This window comes from Gavialis gangeticus, unplaced genomic scaffold (assembly GCF_001723915.1).
Source record: "Gavialis gangeticus isolate Ggan-Ray unplaced genomic scaffold, GavGan_comp1, whole genome shotgun sequence".
NCBI classification, from domain to species: Eukaryota; Metazoa; Chordata; order Crocodylia; family Gavialidae; genus Gavialis; species Gavialis gangeticus.
In genome coordinates, this window is record NW_017728996.1 from 33303250 (window position 1) to 33324418 (window position 21169).

Genomic DNA, 21169 nt, shown 5'->3' on the forward strand with positions numbered 1-21169 from the left:
TTCAGTTAATCAAGTCTGCTCTGATGCATTGTAATTGCAACATGTCAGAGTAGCCTCTCGGCACGTATATAGGCACCCAGTATGAAAGTGTTTCTGTGACTCCAGGAAGTTTGTAAGGCAGTGGTCTAGAGCAGTTGTGCTCAACTTTTTGACCCTGTAGGCTAGCTGAATGGTGCAGGGCCAGTCTGTGGGTCAGATGGGTCCTTGGGTCTAGCACAACTCCCTCCCAGGTCGATGCACTGGGATTGGGCCTTGGGGACAACAGTGCCACTGCTGCCAAGCCCCGCTCACTGGGATTAGGTGCTGGGATTGGGCACTAAATCCAATGCATAGGGCCCAGGTGCCACTGCTCCTCCACTGCCAAATTTCTGTAGCTTTGTGGGCTGGATGACATGGCATTCTGGGCCAGTGGTTGAGCACTCCTGGTCTAGAGTATAGTAATTCACTATTTTTGACTTCCCTTGAAGCTGATCTGGAAGCAGGAGTAATCATACAATATGTTTTCCTATCTGCCGTATGGTATGGGAACAGAGAACTAAAAAATCCTCCAAACTTTCAGCTCTTGGTAATTATTGCAAGTTTTTTCTGTCAAATTGTAAAGGTCTTGGTATAGTAGGCCCAAATAATCATCCTCCTTCCAAAAATTAAGTGAATTATCCAAGTTGTCTGTCCTGATGTTGTCACTACACCAGGACCACCTGGTTCAGGGATCTTATCAGTAGAATTCTCTCCTAGGTTCTTTTTGCCAAAGTGTCTCCTTAGCTGTCAGGATTTGTTGTATGGGCTTTCTATTGATGCTACTTGTTCTGATTTAAGGTTTTCATAGTATCCTTGCAAGGTGCAAGTGAATTATAATCGATTTCTGAATAGAAGGATCTTACATTTATATTTATATTTAATGTTAATCAAAGAAATCAATGCGAATAGACTGTAGTTCATTTCACTTAACAAATAAGTTATATATGTCACTGCTATAACTACTGCTTTGCATCAAAGCCTGTGTGCCAGTTCATCTCCCATTATTTACCATGCTTTTCCTTATAACAGCTAACAGAGATAAATGCTTTTATAAATGTAAAATTATTTCTTATGGTCTCATGCTTGATTATGATCACAGTTTGGTGAGAGAGCTGTTTAAAAATCATGCTGGAAGAGTAATAAGTTATGTCTACAACTTTTGCTTGTTATGCTGTGAAGTGAGCTATTTTTTTTCTAAGTTGCTTGATCAATAAAAATGCTAATTGGCCTGTTTTGGGTGTGATGTAACCATGTAATTATCAGAGATTAAACAGTATAAAAATTATTGTTGGAAAAAAACAATGCTGAAATAAAAAGACTGTATAAATTCCAGAAGAAATTTCAGGCATAAGTTTTGGGGGGGTTTTAGGCTGCTGATTTACTTGTCATCCTGGAATGGAGAGGCAGATGTTAGTCTCTGAGTATAAATTTAAAATTGAATTAGAATTGCCAAACATTTTAGCGCCATTGAGTTTCTTATGATGTTGAGGTCTAGCACTTCAAGACCATAAAGGAAACAGGTTGTACAATCCTGGAGATATAATCTCAAGTCTTCATGACATTTGCTATGATAGCTAGGCTAGGCTATTAAAAAAAATCTTCCTTAAGGGAGTACTAGCTAGATCCCTAACTACGGATGACAAAAGGATTGCTGTTTGCTTTTGACAGATTATCTAGACGGCTTCTTTCTCCGAAGAATTTTGCCACGCAATGAACCAGCGAACAAAAACATGAAGCAAATGTTCCTCCTAACTTACATCTCTGTACAGCTACCTACCTGCACTTTGACACAAAGCCACCTAAAGCTGCTTTGTTCCTGGTTTATTAAACAGAATAAAAAGACTGATTTTGTATGAACAGTTTTTTTATTATAGAGCCACCTTCAGGACAGTTCTAGAATCACAACAGTAGCTGTGCTATTATTTATTGTTTTGAGAAGTAAATGAGAAATGCAAAACATGTTACACTATAGTAAGGAAATATTAAACAAAATGATACTAGGGTTGGACCAGCAGAGGGACCTGTTTCCCCCATTACTTTTTCAAATCAATCTGCGTGGTCATACTGAGTTCATGATGAAGAATATGTAATTCACTTAATTTTTTACATATTTCAGTAACAGAAACATGGTAATTCACTTCAGAAGATTTTCTGGATCTCAGATTTAAGTTTAATTTTTAAATAAGATGCACAGAGGTATTTATCACCGTGTGGAGTGGTGCTTACCCACAGAAGGGTACTGGTTTGGTGAGACCCGTCATCCATTTATCAAGAATAATAGACCAATTTTAAATACTATGCTGTGTAGCTAAGTGCCTCTCATAAGAAGCTGTACATTTGTGGGTGTTTTAATGTCAACTATAACACTTTGTCTGGATTTTTTAAAACAAAGTATCTAAAATTTTCAGCTCAGAAGTTTTTCTAGTTGAAATAATGGTGTATTTCAAGTTCCTTATTAAATTTAGCTTTAATGGGTAATTTAAATTCATAAAAAAATGTCACTTACGTTATGAGCATTTTGTTTAGGTCCCAATCCTGAAGAAGCTGACAGAGATTAGTTACTCATCATCTGAGCATTATGCCCCTTGTAACAAAGCATTTCATTTCTATTAAGAATATTAAATAATAACTCTAAAGTTTAATGCATACTTGAGAAAGACAGCAAGTCTCAGGTGTTGAGGCAGCATTTTTTTGACTTAATAATTTGTTGCTGTTAAAATGTTCTGTGTTTTCATATATCACCTTCCTGGAATACTGGTTTGGAACTTTAGCATAAATATTCTGTATAAGGCTTCTTTTCTTAAATGTTGGGCACTATAATGTATAAGCACATTTTTACTTAATGTTGGGTAGGGGTTTTCTCTTGGATACAGATATGCAAATATTTGAGTTTAAAGTGGTAAACCACTATTTAACTGTGTCGATTGGGAAGTTAATGTACTTCATGTTTTCACTCTTGTGGTGCTTCTGTTGTAAAGATACATTAAGCTTGGTTCTTTAAAAACATGCATTCTTGCTGAGTTGCAGTCTGTTGCATCTGTTCACTGCACAGTACACAAAATGGCTTATTTCTCCTTACGTACATAATAATATTATGGCATACTTTCAGTTTTTTATTAACCAAATATTTAAGCGCATATCTGATTTAAAGACCTATGTTCTAAACAATGCACATTTCTGTTTCCTGGAAGCAGCAAGGTACAATTTGTAAATACTTTAAAATTTGTCTGGTTTTTTTTGGCCTGCTGACTAGATCACTTATAGATATTGATCTCTCCTAATCTGATCTAGTTACTTATCATAATTATTTGGTTCAGAAATAAATATGTCAGGGGGTCTTATTAATAAATATGTCAGGGGGTCTGAATTACAAGTGATTTCCAAGTACCTTTTGTTCCAAGGTTCTGAAGTTGCAGCAGAACATTTTTCAACTCAGCAAATAGTACTAAAAAAAAAGAAAATGAAGAGGAGGAAAGAGCTGCTGTTCTACTCAAACAATTCCTTTTTAAACAGCTGTTTTCCTTAAGGATTTAAATAGACTCTTCATCAGGAAATTCAGTGTGTTCTCTCTGATATTTAACATTTATTTTTGTTAGGGGGAGATTGACTCTTCTTTTAAAAAACAAGTCATGTACACAAGTATCTGCAAATTTTTGGTTTTTATTATATTGAAATAGACCCATTTAAAGAATCAAAACAATAAATGTAACAGCTTTTTATTTTAAACAAGTTGTTATGACATTTACTTATTTATGGGGTATATTTGAATAGAGTACATGCTCTTTGGCACGGTGGTTACAGGGTTTTTTTCTTCTTTAAATGTCTCTCATATATTACAAAAGATAATTTTCGGTGATGTATAGGATTTCAATTTGGTGGTGGTCTTAAAAATGTGGGTCACTCATTCTTTTTGTGTGTTCTGTGTATTGGATTGATTGGACAAAAAAGTAAACAGACTAAATTTAATGTTCGATGCCACAGCTTAGAACTTTGAATGTTATCATCTCATTCAAAAGAAAAAACCTGACTGAAAATTAATGAACCTTTGAGATTTTTTTCTTAGGTAGGTAGTTCAGTTTATTATTAGGTCACTATTATTAGTGATGCATTTCACTTTGCGTCAGATCTCATAATCTCTTTATATACTTAAGAAACACACAGTTTATTGTTTTTGACACATGGTACAGGGTCATGAGTGGAAACAATTCAGGCTACAAAGTACATGTCAGTTCATTGCTCCTCTGCTGACGGCATGTCTGTCTGAAATCAAGTTTAAAAAATTGGCCCTGTCTCCAGCTGACTTATTTTGTCAGACTGAGTCATAAGATTAACCCTTGACTTGTCACCAAGGAAAAATGGAATAAACAACTGTATAGGCTAGGATATCTCTGATCCAGATACAGTTCATTTCACTGTAACACGATTCTCTTAAGAAAACAAAAATTTCAGTGCAGCTGTTGCTCATATTAAGGGGGATTTAGAAAGAAAGAAAGAATCACAACCACTGTTTGTACTTCATAACTGTGTTGAAATAGTTACTCTGAAGGTGTCTGGTGGTTTGTGCTGCAGTTATGAAGGCTGCAAAAATACTAGGATAGATTTGTTCAGTTAGCTATATTACTAAGATTTTATGCCAGATTTTCATCTACTGAAGACAGTGCAACTTTCTGTGATTCAGGAAATCTCTTAGAAGTTTAATATGTTTGAAAGCAGAATAATTTGATCCCAAAAGGTAATAAACTAAGTGACAGCATATTTTGGGAAAGAGTATTTTGGTGTTGTACACTTTCAGCATGGTGATAATTTTCAGTGCTGTTATAGCTATGCTATTTCTATTAGCATACATGGGAGTAGGATAGTTTATTGCATACACAGTGCACTGAAATTATTATTCCACTTACTTGTCAGAGAGAATGGCAAAACAAATTCCTTTAATGTCCGCAGGGTATTGTTGAAGTGTACCTGTCTTTGCCTATGAGTATAGGCAGCATATTGGAGCAAGGCTGCTCAGTTTTTGGTGTTATATTTGACCCTGGCCCCAACCTTACTGATTCCCTTGTTGTTAAAGTAAACATTAATCAAGTTACCGTACAATACCAATTGATTTTGTTTTCACATTTTGAACTTTTGCAGTTCTGTGCAGTTCTATAAATGAGATGCAACAGGAAAGTAGAAACAAAAACAGCACTGTATAATACTGAGTATTTAATTTCTCAACTCAGTGTTTTAACAACAATCAATTTATATGTAATATGGTTTAATACTGTTTCATATTTGAGAGGAAGCTGATTGCTCTCTTCGATACAAAAAAGATGATTTTTGAAAATTACCATTCCACCAAGAGCATGTATGTAGGCACTGTAGCTGATTTTCCAAGATGCATTGTTAGCCATCTTTGCTTTGCAAAACTGAATGCAACTACTACTCAATTGGTCTTGACCATTAAGAAAATTCCTATGTGCTGGAATTTTAATACAGAAAGAAAATGTTTTTACTTTTTCTTTCAAAATAAAATTACATTTTATGCAGTTTTTGTTTAGGAAGAAAGTGGTAAGATACATTTATTTAAATCATTGATTTTAATCCCAGAGTACTATATGCTAAGGGAAAGCAGCATGCGTAAGAGATCTAAAGATCTTTTAGCATATCATGTCTGTGAAAGTCTGAACATTAGTGAGAAGGTTTAAGGAATGGCATTGTTAATTGTAAATCAAAGCTTCTTACAGAGTTCTCTAGGGACTGAAATGGGTCTTTGTGGTCCCTGAGGGAAGAAGGAAGTTGCAAGTCACTCTGCAGGCCTGGCATTTTAATAGTCTGAAGTACAGTGATGTTCTTTTTTGCAGCTGCTGCTAAGCCTTTTGTATTGGCGAAGAGTTTGGTTTAAATATCATTAGTTTTAAAAAAACCTATATGGTTATATACCCTGCATCTGTGTGTGTGAAAAGCAATACAATCAACATACAAAACTGAAATAAAGTATGTGTTTTTCAGTTCATTAACACTTCAGGATGTCCCTAAATCTTTATTTAATCCAAAACTGGAGTAATCACAGAAGTTTAAATGCCTGGTTTATGCAATTTATTGAGGTATGTCCCCAAGCTTTTGGCATGGCAGACTCTAGTTTTTGTGTTGACTCCGTGTATTTCCTGTATACTTACAGATATGTCTATGCTTATCTATGGAGGTAATAGGAGCCCTGCAAAAAAAAAAAAAAAAAAAAAAGACTCTCATGGAAGTCCTACTTGATTGTAGTAGTTTAGCATATTGGACTGTTGTGTTTACAGAATTTTTACAGCATGGTTAGATGATTTCCATCCCATGCAAGGTGCGTAGCAAATTGACCCTTGCCCTTTCTTTGCTCAGCCTGCAGTACTTTTTCTCCCTAGACAGAAGGAAAGCAGAGCTAGCTCATGGGTTTGGCAGTTTGACATAGAGTGAGGTGGAGATGTCCCAGTGCAACTTTTTTCTGGAACATAATTCTTCATTAAGCATATTCATTTATAGAGTATGCCATATTAACGTGCAAATGCATGGAGTCAGATATCTGGAGGTACTGGACACTATGGAAAGAATAACTGGATGTAGTATTAATTCTTTCCTCTTCCTCCCCTTCTTTTCATGTTAGTAACTTAATTCCTCTTATCATGGATGGCAATTTATCTACAGAATTCTTCAAACAGAAAAATTCATACTAATCATAATGATCCCACAATCTAGAGAATAATATAAATAATGTGTGCTTCCAAATAGTGTTCCTGTTGGGAATCCAGAGGTATAGGCTATGTATGCTGTGTATTGCAGTAGGCACTTCTGTCAAATGCAACATTTTAATTCCTCTTCTTTTTCACCTGAACAAAAGTGTATTTTATAGTGTAATTAAATGGTAAATAATTGGCAAAAGATAATCCATCTTTGTACTGTGTAATTTAAATATGACATTTGGACTGTTGTGTAAACTATTTTACCTTATTTAAAATGTAATATTTGACTAGACATAGTATTTTTGTTTTCTTTGACAGCCATACAGTGTTAGTTTGAAAGGATGTATTTCTTCCCTTGTTAAAAACAACCTGTGGCTTCATCATGATGCCTAGTTAATTGGGATGTGCCACTTTTTTGGCCAGGAAGTGATTATGTGTATAAAGCTTAAGTGTTGGTCCTTGTTGCATTTGATTCAGTGATTCCAGTTCGTGATTGCTCTGTGGTGTGTTTGTCAAAGTTGAAAGCAACTTTAGACAGAGTCAGATGGTAGTGTCACTGGAGGTGCATTAAGCTATGTCTCCGCTGCCACAAGTGCTCTAATTTAATTAAAACAAAAAGCAGATTAACTAGCTCAGGATTTACCCATTTTTTATTCCTTTGCAATATTTTTATAGGGGAAAAAAACTAATAATTTTGGTATGTTGGTAGGATCAAACCTATGTAGCTTGTCTGTTGAAAGTAAGTTTTGTTTTACTATGATGCAGACATTTTGCTGGTTAGAATGTAACTAAAAGCAGGGGGTTGATAGATTTAATGGAGGTTACAGTGCATCTCCCCCCACTTCCTTATATGAGTTGGTTCAGTCCTGTTTTGCATAAGTTCCTTTTGAGTAGATCCATGTGTGCATGCATAGTACTGAAGAATTACTCTGTTTGATCGGGTGGATGGATGTCTTGGAGAGAAGCAGTGCACTTTAACTGCAGACTGTGTCATTTTTAGAATCAACATGTATTGTGCATACCCTGTACCTGGAATGGGCAGCAATTCTTTGATGTATTACTACAATGGGAAAACGGTAAGGGTGCTTTCCTTTGTTCATATAGTTTCTAAGTGGCTGACATAGCTGAATAGGCACTTACTGAAACCTGTATGTTTTTAGATTAGTCTAACAAAGTACTTTAGATTGCTGGTGTAATTTACTTGCATATTTTAGAAGACTTATGAGGCTGACATTCTGTAATGATAAGATAAATCTAAGTTTATAGTTGGTAGATTTTTTTTTTAAAAAATGAACCTAATGTTGAATTACATAATATTTCTAATGTGTTTCTTTCTAGAAGACAACCTATTCTCTATGCTGACAATATATTTGCAAAGATGGGGCTTTTTCTGATGATATTTAAAAACCAAAAAACTATATTTAGATTTATTGGCTGCTTTGTGTAACAGAGAGAAGAGATGAAAGTCTTCTTGGTTATTTATAAAAATAACAAGTATGACTCTCTGGGAATGATTAGGGAAGCAGTCAGCCAGTAAGGCTTGTGTTTCCTGTTTGGAGTTTGAGGTTCAGAGACTGACTTTACTGTTATACCATCTGCTTCCAATCAAATCATCATTTTGACCCTATTCAGGAAAGTTGGTTTGATTCACAAATTTGAATCTTGTTTACACCAAAACATTTTCAACAGAGTGTGTACCTGATAGCATAGTCCAGATTTTCTAATCCATGATCCTCTGGAAGATCAAAAGATACTATATTTTTGCATATACTTAATAGATGTCTGTTTCAGTGACTAGCTTTATCTGTTTGAATTGTGGCCATTACCCTGATAACGTACTATGTTTCAGAGAATGGTAGAATCTGAACAACAATGCAGTTTAGGCAAGTACTACCTTCTTTTCCAAAATTTGATTATTTCAAATTTTGTATGTAACAGGGCAAAATGCAACTGGATCTACTGCAGAATACAAATTAAAATGAGTGATTATAAGTTTTTGAAAAATCTAAAATATTTACATTTCTTTATATTTAATTTGCTGTGGATTGATGATATGCTATTTCCTGATTATGGTCTCTATATTTAAAATGTAAAATATTGATATTATTAGTTTGTATGACAAAAGACAAACCCAGTCTGTATCTGGAATTATAAATTTTGTACAGTATATTTATAGTGCTTTTTGTTTAAACATCTTTATTTTATTTGTACATGATTTTGGTTTGCCCATGTTCTGAGAACAAAGTATATAAATGAATACTTGGAGAATGTAAGGTCTGTAAATATATTGACTTGTTTCATTGGCATTTCTTTTCCCATAGGCCTACTTGAGCTTTGCTTTTATTTATTAGTAAACTTTTTTGCCATGGTGTCTATTCAATGGTAATTAAACTATGGATCTTGAAACTCATTACAAACAAAGCTTGTCCAATAAGAGAAAAGATACTGAGGGAGAGGGTGGGCAAATAAGTGAAATTGCTTGAGCTCTCTTTCATTTCCTTTGGTACAAATGCCAGCTGTCTTTCAAATGTGAAATCATTTTTCTTTCATGTCTGCTCCTAAGTTAAAACAGTCTGTTTGAAGTTTTATGTGAAGATATATATATGACTTAAGTAAAATTAACTATACAATACCCTGAAGCAAAGAGAATATGACTTGCATGGAGTTTTGATTTTATTCTTTCTTGAGCACAGATCGCCTTATTACAACATTTTTCTTTGTTCTGAAGCAGGAAAAAAGCTTTGATCTTATTAAGTATTTCCAGGCTCATAGTATATGGAAGAGCTGGTACTGTAGGGTAGCATGGCCTGAAAATTGATAGCATGTGCCTGTTATAGGTCAGAGGTGACCTTTATGAGCTTGAAGAGTTAGTAAATAGATGACAAATCATATGACAATCTTATATCACACGGCCTGAAGTTTTATCTGCATTTTTTACTTATTGACAGCTTTCAGTTTTTACTCCCCCAATAAGTCTCTGTAAATTAAAGAATGCCACTATTCATTCAGATTTTATATAAATATATGTGTGTATGTTTGCGTCTGTGCATGCATGCATTAAAGGCGAGGGTTTGGGTTTTGCTGTTTGTATGAATGCTTTCCTATATATAGATATATATGTGTATATATATTAAATTGACATAAAGTATCTATATGTGAACTTCTCCACAGTTAGAGAAGACTGAATGGCCTTAAGACCACAGTTCCTATTTAAGTGCCACTGCTTTCAGTCCCTTCATTTAATCTCTTAGTAGTTAATGGCATGTAGCTCATGTTTTGAGATTTTATTTTAAATATGTTGTGAATTTTAGGTATTGGTGTATTCCCCAGTATAAATTTTAGCTAAATATGTTACGCTTTTTCTAAGTGTGTTTATTTTTTAACTTGAAAGTTATAAAAACATTAAGGTAAGTAATACATAGACAAAATGACATTGAACTGCAAAGATGCTTTCAAACACAGCTAGTTATGCTGGGTTACAGATACATTCTCATGGTAGTAGCATGAAAAATTATTATTATGATGATTTTTCATGCTGTCTGAAGGGATTGTGTTCTTGTAATTGCCCTGTGTTACAAAAGAGAAGTGTAAGTGGAAAATTACAGTTGTAGCATATATCTTTTACTAAGTAGTAAAATAGTACTGGTTATTTGTGTTATGTAATATAATTCAAGGAATTTTTTGAGTAGTGTATTTCCTAGCGTTGTTCTGTTTGTTGAGGGGAAAGTATAAACTATTTATACTTAACTAGAAGACTTGGAATGTTTTTACTTCACCTGTTGATATTCAGAAATTCTTTTCTTAGTGTCTGGGAAGAAAATACAAGAATGCCTTGGGGGCTGGGAAGAGGGAAGGTTGAATTAATTCAAACAACATTCTCACAGATTAAGATAAAGCACAAGGCAAAATTAAACACATTTTTGCTATCAAGTTCCACCTTTTCTTTCTTTTCTACTGAGTGCTAAATTTGTATCGGGAAGGGTGGGGAACAGATGTCTTTGATGGAAAAATTAATGGCATGTACTAACTTGATGCTTTTTTTTAATGGTATCAGGTTAGGGATTTTTAACTGTATAAAAAAAACCTGAGAAACTGCTTTATTGATCCATGCCCTGTTTTGTTTAAATCTTATGAAGTAGAGAGAGGAAATACATAATGATAAAAAAAGTAAAGTGGAGTTTTGTGGAGTATTTGTATGCAGTAAAATGAAGTAAATTTTTGTTTTATCTGTAATCAACATATTCAAAATAAATTGAATATTTACATATTAGGCAGTCTATTAAGCAATGGTGCTGAAACATTTAAATCTTAGCAGAACAGAGAATAGTATGGTATTGTTAACAAACAAAATCAAGTCACTTGGGGGGAAAAAACATTTTTCTAGATTTTCAAGTTTATTTTGTACAGCTTTTAACTACACACTTCAGGATGATGACATAGTATTGTAGTATGTCATGTGTAAGGATGAATTGGGCATTTTTCACAGTATGAATTAATTTGTAACCCCAGTCTGCATAGCTTTGGTTTGTAGTTAAAATGTAGTTTATTTGTAGTTAAATGTAGTTCAAATATAGATGTAGTTAAAGTGTAGTTTATTTTCCTGGACATATGGCAACATTTCGTTGAGGGCATTTGCCACAAGGGAGTTACTGTCTGCCATAGGGAATTGCTACAGTCGTGAATAGCAGCAAAAAAGAGAAGGACAAAAAACAGTTCCCTTTTAAAGGCACTCACCCTTTTCAAATTTTCACTGGTATTATTTTGTACTAGGTTTAGAGTAAAATGTTTGGAGTGAAAAATTTTTTAAATCAGTTTTTCTGAAAGGAATATAAAGCGTTATTGAAAAACATCTGCGTGTACCCATGTGTGAATGTGCATATACTTGTCTATACTTAAAAAAACTGAAAAAATATGATCTGCTTTTTGGTCTCATAACATAGTATGTTGAGTTATAATATCAAAATATGCTGTATCAATATAGGTCTTAAAATATTGAAAATTGCCCCTGATGAAATATAAGCACTTTTCCCCCCTAAAATACATGTTGTAGAGAGAATACAATAATTTGTCTATCCTTATGTAAATGTAGACATTCTCAGTTTGTAAGTTTACAGAAACTAAGTGTTAACAAATTAAATATTTTCTGCTTTCTAGAGGGATTTTGATTCAGCTTTTATTACTATTAGGCCAGTTATTGCAGAAAGAGAAAAGTACAATTAAATCTATCCTATACCATATGCTGCCCACAACACCTCAGACAAGGTCAAAGCTAACATTTGTAAGTCAGGATAAACATTGGATCATCCAGAAATTCTCTAGGGATGGACTGCTGTGGGCATTGAATAAAGAGACCTTGTAGCATTGGTCAACTTTATTTTTTTTCACCCCTTCCATCCCCACCCCCCAAAAAAGAGAAGTATTATAGGTTGCAGTGCATCAGCTCAGGAGAGTTTTCTCTGCTCAGCTCCAGTGGGTTTAACTGCCAATCTATTGAGCAGCGGTCCCCTGCTAGGAGGGTGTGTTGTCTACAACATGCTTTATTGATGCTTCAAAGTGAAGGTTATGTCCATTTCCATGGGCAAACGAAAGCAGCTAGGGAGGGGATCAGGTGCTATATTGGATGGATCTATATTTCTCAAAAATGTAGGTGCCAAAGAGTGACACACACTCATTTGTTCAGTATATTTGCTTTGGTAAACACAGGTATGTTGTAAAAATATAGTTGCATCTCTGAGATGTAGGAACTGAGATTAAAGGTGAGATTAGATTAATTTAAAACAGAAGACAGTGTTATATCTATTCATATAGCATAATTAATAATAGGGATTTATATCACAGCTGTAATGATTTCCTGAGGGCAAACAAGGACTGGAAATGAGTTGGTTAGATTTAAGTTATTAATTTCGGGCTTCCTTTGAATTTTTGAAAATTTAAAACAGGAATTTCTGAAGACTCAGTTGTACATGTCATTAGTCAATTAATTTAGTTTGCATTTAAGAAGAGGAAAGGAAACCTGTTTTCTGATCTGTTGTGATATATATACACATTTGTTTCTGGTCTCATTCTCCTGTTCAACCACTGCCCCCACCCTTAAAACAAATAGAAAAACCTTCCACACATTTTATAAGGAGTTTTAGCAAATTGGCCTAACACTTAAATCTGCCTTTAGCACTGACATAAATACTGCGATTCTTTACACATTTTGTTAACCGTGGGACTAGGAAGGATTTCAATCATTCCGCATTTTCAAGGGTCCAACTAAACTTTTACAACACATGCTTAAAAAAATGCCAAAACATTTCATAAATAGTGAATTTCAGAAAAACTGAAGGAGCTGGGCCCTTCACTCTGACTTTTATCTTACTTCGTGTTGTTTTATGCTATCCTAAAAAAAATAACTGTCAGGTTTGGAGTTAAGGGAGACATTCCCTTCTCAGTGTTTTTTTCCCATTGTGCTTAGGTATTGCAGGGACTCAAATCAGTACAAGACATCATACCTGGTGTTTACAGCAGAGTAGCATTTTAGATCAGGGTCAGCTTAGATCTTGCATTTTCTGGCTTTTGTCAATCTGATATCTTGTTTAAATGTTTTCTGTTTGTTCATTAAAATTTGAAGGTTAAGATTTTTGCTGACAGAAGGAATACTTGCATCTTGCTGCATATACAGGATTAAAAAATTTAAATTACCATTTTCATTCTTGAAGTTTTCATGGTTATCTTTCACTTTTTATTGGACTACAGTTCCAACAGCATTTGTCTTTGCTACAGTTCCCACAGATAATAAATTGTGAAATCTTGCCACAAGTACAGATCATTCATCAGAGCGTACTCTTATAATACATGACCAGTACTGATGGAATTTAGATAGGCCAGTTAGTGGAGTTTGAGCTACAGATTTGATTAGCTGTTTTTACTCCCTTATACAAGTTTGTTAATGCTTGATGTGTGTTTTTTCTGCTTTTTGAAAATGTGATAATAGTGAAGTTTTAAATAAGTATCATTATTTATAATTTCATATACAGAATGCAGAATATGATTGACTATACGCATTTTTAAAATAGACTTGAAGTGTTTGCATCTCTGATATTTCTTTAATCTGTATTTACTATGGTCCATAAAACTTGTTTTAAAACCCAGATATATAAAGGAAAAGAAATTTGAACATGAGGAAGTATGCTATCAGTGGGGTTTGGTTCTTATTTAATGTGTATATAGAGGGAAATTCTGGTAACAGAGTAAAATCAGTAAGGTGTTATGATGTGTCTATTGTTGAGGCTTTTTGTTAGTTAAACTGAAGCATGCTATACACTTCTTTGATAGTTTATAAGTGTATTAATTTTTAAATATATAATAATATCTATTGAGTATCTGGAGATCAGAGAAAGTGTGTGCTGTCTTCATTGTTCTGTACAAGGCTGGTATAGCAGCAAAATAGCCATGTTGTTGTGGGCTCTGGAAGGTCCACAAGCTCTGGAAGGCCAAGGAGCCAGTGGTGCAGCAGGCTGGCCTGTTATGAAAGGAAGTGAGCCAGCTGAACAGAAAAAAAAGAAAAGAAAAGGAGAATTCCCCAGTAAAACCTCATCCCTGAATCTTTCATGGTAGAGAAATGTAGAACAACTCAGGGTGAGGGAGGTAGAGGGAAGTGGAGCTTTTGACATCCCATGTTCTGCAACTCCCTTGTTTCTCCTCCTTCCTGTTACGGCCCCACAACCTGCAAGTGCTTGTGTGCAGTGGAAAGAGCCGGACCTGGCTTCTCCTCTATGGGCTGCTTAAAAACTGAGTCTGGTATGTTGGAAGAGCAGTCTCGCCTGTCATGGTCAGAAAGAGTGTCTACCCCTCGCTAGTTTCATAGATAATTCCCCCCACTCCCTCTAGCCAGTTGCCCTGTGTTTAGGGGCTTTGATGAAACTAGATGAGCTTTCAACAGGTTTCCTGTCCACCTATGACAAAGTTGTTTGCTAAGGGGACTCTTTGGGCTTAGTGGCTCTTTAACATTGTTCCCTGGCTGACAGGGAATGTTAGCCAGGAAAGAACTACTTTGGTGCCTCCCAGATGGCACTTTCAACAGCTTGATTGCCAAAAGAGGCTGTCTTGGGAAGCCATGTCATACTTAAAATTGCATTACGCATCTGTTACAAAAGAGAATATCCTCAAAGTTGGGAGCAGCTTCCATTGCTGTTATGAGGGAACCTACAGAGCTGCTGTATGACAGTGGTCACAGAGGCTACTTTCTGCTGGATAAGGGTGCCAAGCATGAAATGTATTAAAATGGATAAGCCAGATATGATCTATTATGTATTTTCTTAACTTTAAATTTAAAATACAGTTTCTCTATTATCAATTTTTTAATTAAAAAATGTTTGGACCTTGCTCCTCAAAGACAGTTTAATCTCAGTAATCTTTTTTTTCCTCCTTTGCTTTTAAATTCTGTTTGTAACAACACAAAATAAAACTTATGATTAGGTCATTAACCAGAAAAAAAAGCTGGCGCTCATCTGCAGGTGATCAGATGACATAAGAGGTCTGGTTTTAATTTGTGGGTAGCTCTGATTGTAACTAAAAGAGACTTACTCCTTTTGTGGAATTGGCTGACTATTTCCCCACATCTGGAGTTAATGAAGTCTTTGAGACCACATCAGTTGTGTTTTGCCGCAAAAGCTCTTTGATCTGAAAAATCTAGACTGGCACAAGTGCAGCTTCATAACATTGCAGCTATGTTTTTGCAAGCTATAGTTAAGATACCAAAACAAGTAGAAACTATATAAAGTTATGTGCCTATGCTAGAACTTTCATGTTGCTTTTTAAAGGGGCCTCTTTAACATTAGTATATTTCATAACATTTTTATTATGCTAATATTTTTTACATGTGTAACTGTAAATGATACATTTTGTAGAAGCTAAACTTTTTCAGCTTACTTTCTTTTTTGAGGTACTGTTTGTTTAATTAGACAGTTTTATAAATTGTCAAAATCATTAGAAATGTGATTGAAAGTTTACTTGGTATCTCCTGTCTCAAATCTTGTGTTGATAACACTACTCCACCAAAGTTTAAAAGAAGTATAATTTGTCATTGTGGATTTTTTTTCACATTAATCAATGCACATCTCCATGTCAGTGCTGTATGTCATAGCTTTGTTTCCTCTGCTGCCCTGTGACAGTGATAGATTATCCATCAGGTATTGCATATGCTGCATTATTTTGCACAACAGACAACTTGTAAATTAAACCTAGTTTTGCTAATATGTTTGTAGTCTTCTGATTGTGAGCACTTAAAATTTGACAGGCTGTCACTTCAGTTTAAGTATGTGTGTAGTCTGTGCATGTATGCATATATGCATTTATTATATACCATGAATACACACATACTTTTAACCTAGTTTATAATGTTGTCATGCTGTTACTCAGACTTGATCAGCATTTCCATTGTTAACCTTTCTTCCGGAAATTTTAAATTTGGGAATATATTGAATATAAACTCTCCCTCGAAACAATATTTGTTTCTAGAACAGTCAACAAATAATTCTTTTTTGTGTTTGTAAGATTAAAATACAAATATAAGTACAGGGGTTATTTTTACTTCATTGCTATTACCCTACTATCCCAACTCCAAGGGTTCCTGTTTGCAGAAATGCCCAGGGGTTGAGTGTTCTCTTACACTGGTTTTATGTTGGTGATGCTAGACTGATTCCACTGCAGTTACACTAATGTAAAACTGCCTTAACGAATAGCAGTTCAGTCCCTATGTATAAAAGAATTCTGTTTATACAGACATGCCCAGTTGGTCTGAAAACAGAAGGCTGGAAAATCATTATGGGTATAGGTATGCAAATTAACATGTAAAATTACCAATTTCATTTTCCACACTTCGTTGTCAGAACATTAAATCTTATATCGCAGAATAGTATTTGCCTAGATTTTCAAGACCTCTTTTAATAGTCATGGACCTTTTTTCAGTTTTGACTGGCAACCAGCATATTGCAGTGGGAGAGAAGAGGCCTAACTCTTGTAGGAGCACATACAGTACGTTTGCATTTCTGTGGGGATGTTAAAAAAAAAAAAAAAGCACAAAAAACCCCCATAAAAAACCCCACCACGCACCTTCAGCATTTGGAATGTAACTCTTGTGTTCTTTTTATTACATCAAAAAGAAATCGCAAACTAGTTTATTTTGTCAGGAGAAGAAGCAGGCTCTCCTATGGCATGTACTGTAGCAAAATATGATTCATCTGAAATTACATTTCGGTGTTCTTAACTGTAATTAAAACATTAAATTGTCTACTTGCATTTGAGGACTTAAGATATTTTAAAACAATATAGGTAATTCATAGTCCCACATTTAAAATATTTAGCAAAACGGTATAAATTAGCATCATCTCTTAGAGCAATGGTGTTATATTGTATAAGTCTGTGCATGGTCTTTTTGCTGATTTTTATTTGTTGAGACCATACCTGGCTGGACTTTCATTTCTTTCACTGCTCATTTTTAGCCACTGCAGTTAGAAGCATTTGAGCTTTAAATTTATTTTGCCCCCTATATAGTTTTCAAATTGATGAGAAAACTGGCCATTTGCCCGTTTAAAATGTTCATACTGAGCTTATCTGAAACACAAGTTTTACCAAGGGAAATTGGCATTCCACTGATGAATCCAAACAAGTATTTTAATAGCTGTTCCAGACTTTAAAAGTTGCTTCATACTGTAGTTTTAAAATCACTCAGCAGGATATAGACTTGCATTACGTAAACCTACAAAAGCAGACAGGTAACATTAAATTACTATTTGTACTGGACATGCATTTTTTTACTTGACTGGTTAGGAATCCAGCTAATCGAATATTTAAACGAGCATAGAGTTATTTTAAAATCAAAACTTGTTTTGGGCTTATGATTTTGTCTTCTTTCCTTATTTTTTTATCTTGTTCAACAAGTCTGTGCAACCATTATGCTTTGTGGGCATAACCAACGTTTAGGCTTTTATCAGGCCACCTGGTTAAATTGGCACACCAGGAAGTGTCGTTAGGGTTGTTCTGCTGGAGTACTTTGGCAACTGGTTAAAAACGAACAAAATAAGGGCAACAAATGAACTAAATAGTGGGGCTTGCTGCTTCTCTTTAATTTAGGCCTCTGTGCTAGCATTCATTTCTGTTGTTTTTCATTTGTGCCATCCAGACACTACATATATGCTTTTTTTATTATTTTCCAATTTTTAGGTATATGCGCCATCCCCAAGTTCTGATGATTTCAACAGAGAATCTCCAAGTTACCCATCTCCTAAACCACCAAGCAGTATGTTTGCTAGCACTTTCTTTATGCAAGGTAGGTAAAGGAGCTCAGAATACAGGAATGCTAGTTAGCCACTTCCTACGAAGTAATGCAACAGATAAATTGTAGAGGAAGTAAGGTTTTGTTCTCAGACTTGCAGCTGAATTTTGTGTATTTCTATAAATTAAATGAAAGGGAGCTGTCATTTGATTTCAGGGTTTCCTTGTGACATTAATTGCTGGCTAAAATTTTGGAGGATTACTCACAAGGCCAGATGGACAGAATTTCCCCATCCTTTGATTTTGTAGGGACTTCAAAACAGCACACAATTGAGAGAGAAAAATTAAGTGAGATCTTCTTGATCATTCTGGAATTTGACTGTACAATCTGTTAACAGTCTGAGTTCACAATAAATGCTTATATCTCCAGCATGCCAAAAAACAAATGACTTTTGAATCAAACAGGGAGCAGAAGTCATGATTTGAGATTGCATTTCCTCAGCGTCATGTCGTATTACTAGCTCCTATTTTGGTCTGATGAGGTTTTGGAACAATCTCCAAGTATAGAAGTGTAGAGAGTATTTCAGTTTGTATTCCTGTGGGAAAGTAGTGCTGACACACTTTGGTTTGAGGCTTGTATAATGTAGTAATTTCAGTTATTTAAGTCTGGTATTATGGAACCTTTTTTGATTTTTATAGTGTTAAAATGTTTTAGACAATATAAATTGCTTATTATGGATTAAGAAATCTTTTCCACTATATGTTTATGGTGAGCATTGCTTAACCAAGCATCATTTTGTTGCTGTCTGGAATTTTTATCATCCCTCTTGATATAAATCTGGCTTTACTGACGGTCTTTGTAATTAACAGAAGTACTTCATATTTTCTCAGCTGTGGTTGGATTGTGTTTCAGCTATAAAGCCTCATTTTTTTAAATTTAGCAACACGGTATGGTGGCAGGAAAATGGAAGACACAGTAATAGCTATTCACTATTTCACTACTGATACTAGTCTAAAAAACAAGAGAATTATACAGAGGCTTTTAAATACATGATACTGTATTGAGAAGAACTTTGTACACTTTTTACAAGCAATATTTTTTCAATTTTTTCTTTAAAAAAACAAAAACAGATGGGACCCATAACTCTTCTGACCTTTGGAGTTCATCCAATGGTATGAGCCAGCCTGGTTATGGTGGAATGCTGGGGAGCTCTTCTTCGCACATGTCCCAGTCCAGCAGCTATGGCAGCCTACACACACATGACCGCTTGGTGAGTTGTTATAACAAGCTAATCCAGTGCACTTAAATATGGAGATGGCTGTGTTTGATTTCTTGTTTGGGCTGATCACAATGTAAGTTCTATATATATCAGAATTCACAATTGTTTAATTGGTAACTTAAATATACTTGTTTGCTGTATCTTATTTGAATGTACATGTCATTTAAAATAGATCTGTAGTAATAAAATAGTCTGTGATAGATGGCTAGTCTCTTATGTAATTTGCAATAAGTTGGACATTTTGTATTTTGGTATCATAAAATGGCAACATTTTTTAGAGACTACCGAATTGTCTGATTCCTGTTTTCCATTTCTCTAGAGCTATCCCCCACATTCAGTCTCACCTACAGATATAAACGCCAGTCTTCCTCCAATGTCTAGCTTCCATCGTGGCAGTACTAGTAGTTCACCCTATGTTGCTGCCTCTCATACTCCTCCTGTCAATGGATCAGATAACATACTGGGTAAGATTTTCTTGGGTTAATCCTGAATCTGTAAGGTGCAAGTTAAAGTTACTCAGTCATTAAATGTTTCTATTTCTGTTGTATTGTAATGATTTAAGATATTAGGACGGGGTGGGAAAATATGGCCCGCGGGCTGAATCCAGCCTACCAGGCACTTTCACCTGGCCTGCAGAGCCCACAAACTAATTGTACTCCACCCAGCTTTTCCGGTCCCAAGGGTGGGAGCGGGGCACCCACATATACCCCCCGCCCCCCAGCCAACATACCCTATTGCACCTCCCACCCTCATGGATGGAAGGGCCTGGCCTGGCCAGCATGCAGCTTCTGGGTGGGGCTGCTGCTGCTGCAGCCACTGAGAGACCTGCTTGGCTTCCCTGGCATCCCGCTTACTCTGGGCAGCAGGTAGGGAAATGGCGGAGGTGAGATGGGAGCGGTGGGGGAGCTGTGCCTGGGTGGGGTTTGCAGAGTGTGGGGCTGGGGGCAGTGCAGAGCCTGTGCCTGGGGGGGCAGCGGCAATGCAGAGCTCAGGTGGGCAGGGTGTGGGTATGAGGGAGGGTGGGAGGCTGGGAGAGCCTCTCCACAAACTTTGCCCATGGCGTGCAGCCCCCACCGGCAGCAGCAGCAGATAGGGGCGCTCACACCATTCATGCCTGGTGCAGGCACTGCTGCCTGGTGTCACATGGCTCTGGCCAGCACTACATATGGAGGTGAGGAGTGGCAGAGGCAACCAGCTCCAGTGCGTGGAGCCTTCCTCCAGTGGTACACAAGTACAGGGGCTGCACGTGTACGGCAGGGAGGCCCTGGTGATAGAAGCTGCTCAGTCAGGCTTTGCTCCTCGCAGTGATGTGCAGCACTGGCTAGAGCTGCAGACTGCCAAGTGGCAGTGCCTGTGCTGGGTATGAGTACTCTGAGTGCCCTTGCCTGCTGCTGTTGCCGCTGCTGTCATCCGCAGGGGCTGCGCACCGTAGGGGGGAGGTGTGGGGGTCTCTCCCCCCAGACTCCTGCACCCTCCCTCATCCCACAAATGCCACACACCTACATCATGCCCCCACAACCCACCACATACATACACACACCCCTCCAGCATACCGTGTGTGCCCCCACACAGCCCCCCACTTCTACACCCCACCATGCACACAACCCCTCTACCCCACCATACACACACTCTCACACTTACCCACGTCCCACCACACATGCATACACACACGCACGCACGCACGCACCCCAACTACACCCCCTCCCCACAATATACAAGACTAAGACTTTGTTAAGTTATTATGCAGTCATTTCTATATACAGTATGCAAACACAAATCATGACAGACAGTGGCAATGTGTAGGGGATGCACAGAGGTGCACCTGCACCCCCTGAGAGCACTGGCGTACCCCCTGATGGCAGCATTTCTGAGCAGGGGGAGCAGGCAAAAATGCTGGTCCCCCCCCCCCCC

General features: G+C 36.5%; 1 protein-coding gene across 12 annotated transcripts in view; it reads left to right on the forward strand.

The window, feature by feature from the left end:
* TCF12 (transcription factor 12) overlaps window positions 1-21169 on the forward strand; it is a 407201-nt gene that overhangs the window by 341003 nt on the left and 45029 nt on the right. For 9 of the 12 annotated variants that reach the window (XM_019504280.1, XM_019504282.1, XM_019504281.1 and 6 more), the window contains exons 9-11: window positions 17928-18033; window positions 19110-19249; window positions 19578-19722. In XM_019504280.1, the coding sequence (XP_019359825.1) occupies window positions 17928-18033; window positions 19110-19249; window positions 19578-19722 (391 nt within the window). Of the gene's footprint in view, window positions 1-7617; window positions 7796-17927; window positions 18034-19109; window positions 19250-19577; window positions 19723-21169 lie in introns of those variants that run through there. The other 3 variants (XM_019504285.1, XM_019504292.1, XM_019504287.1) reach the window with 2 other exon arrangements.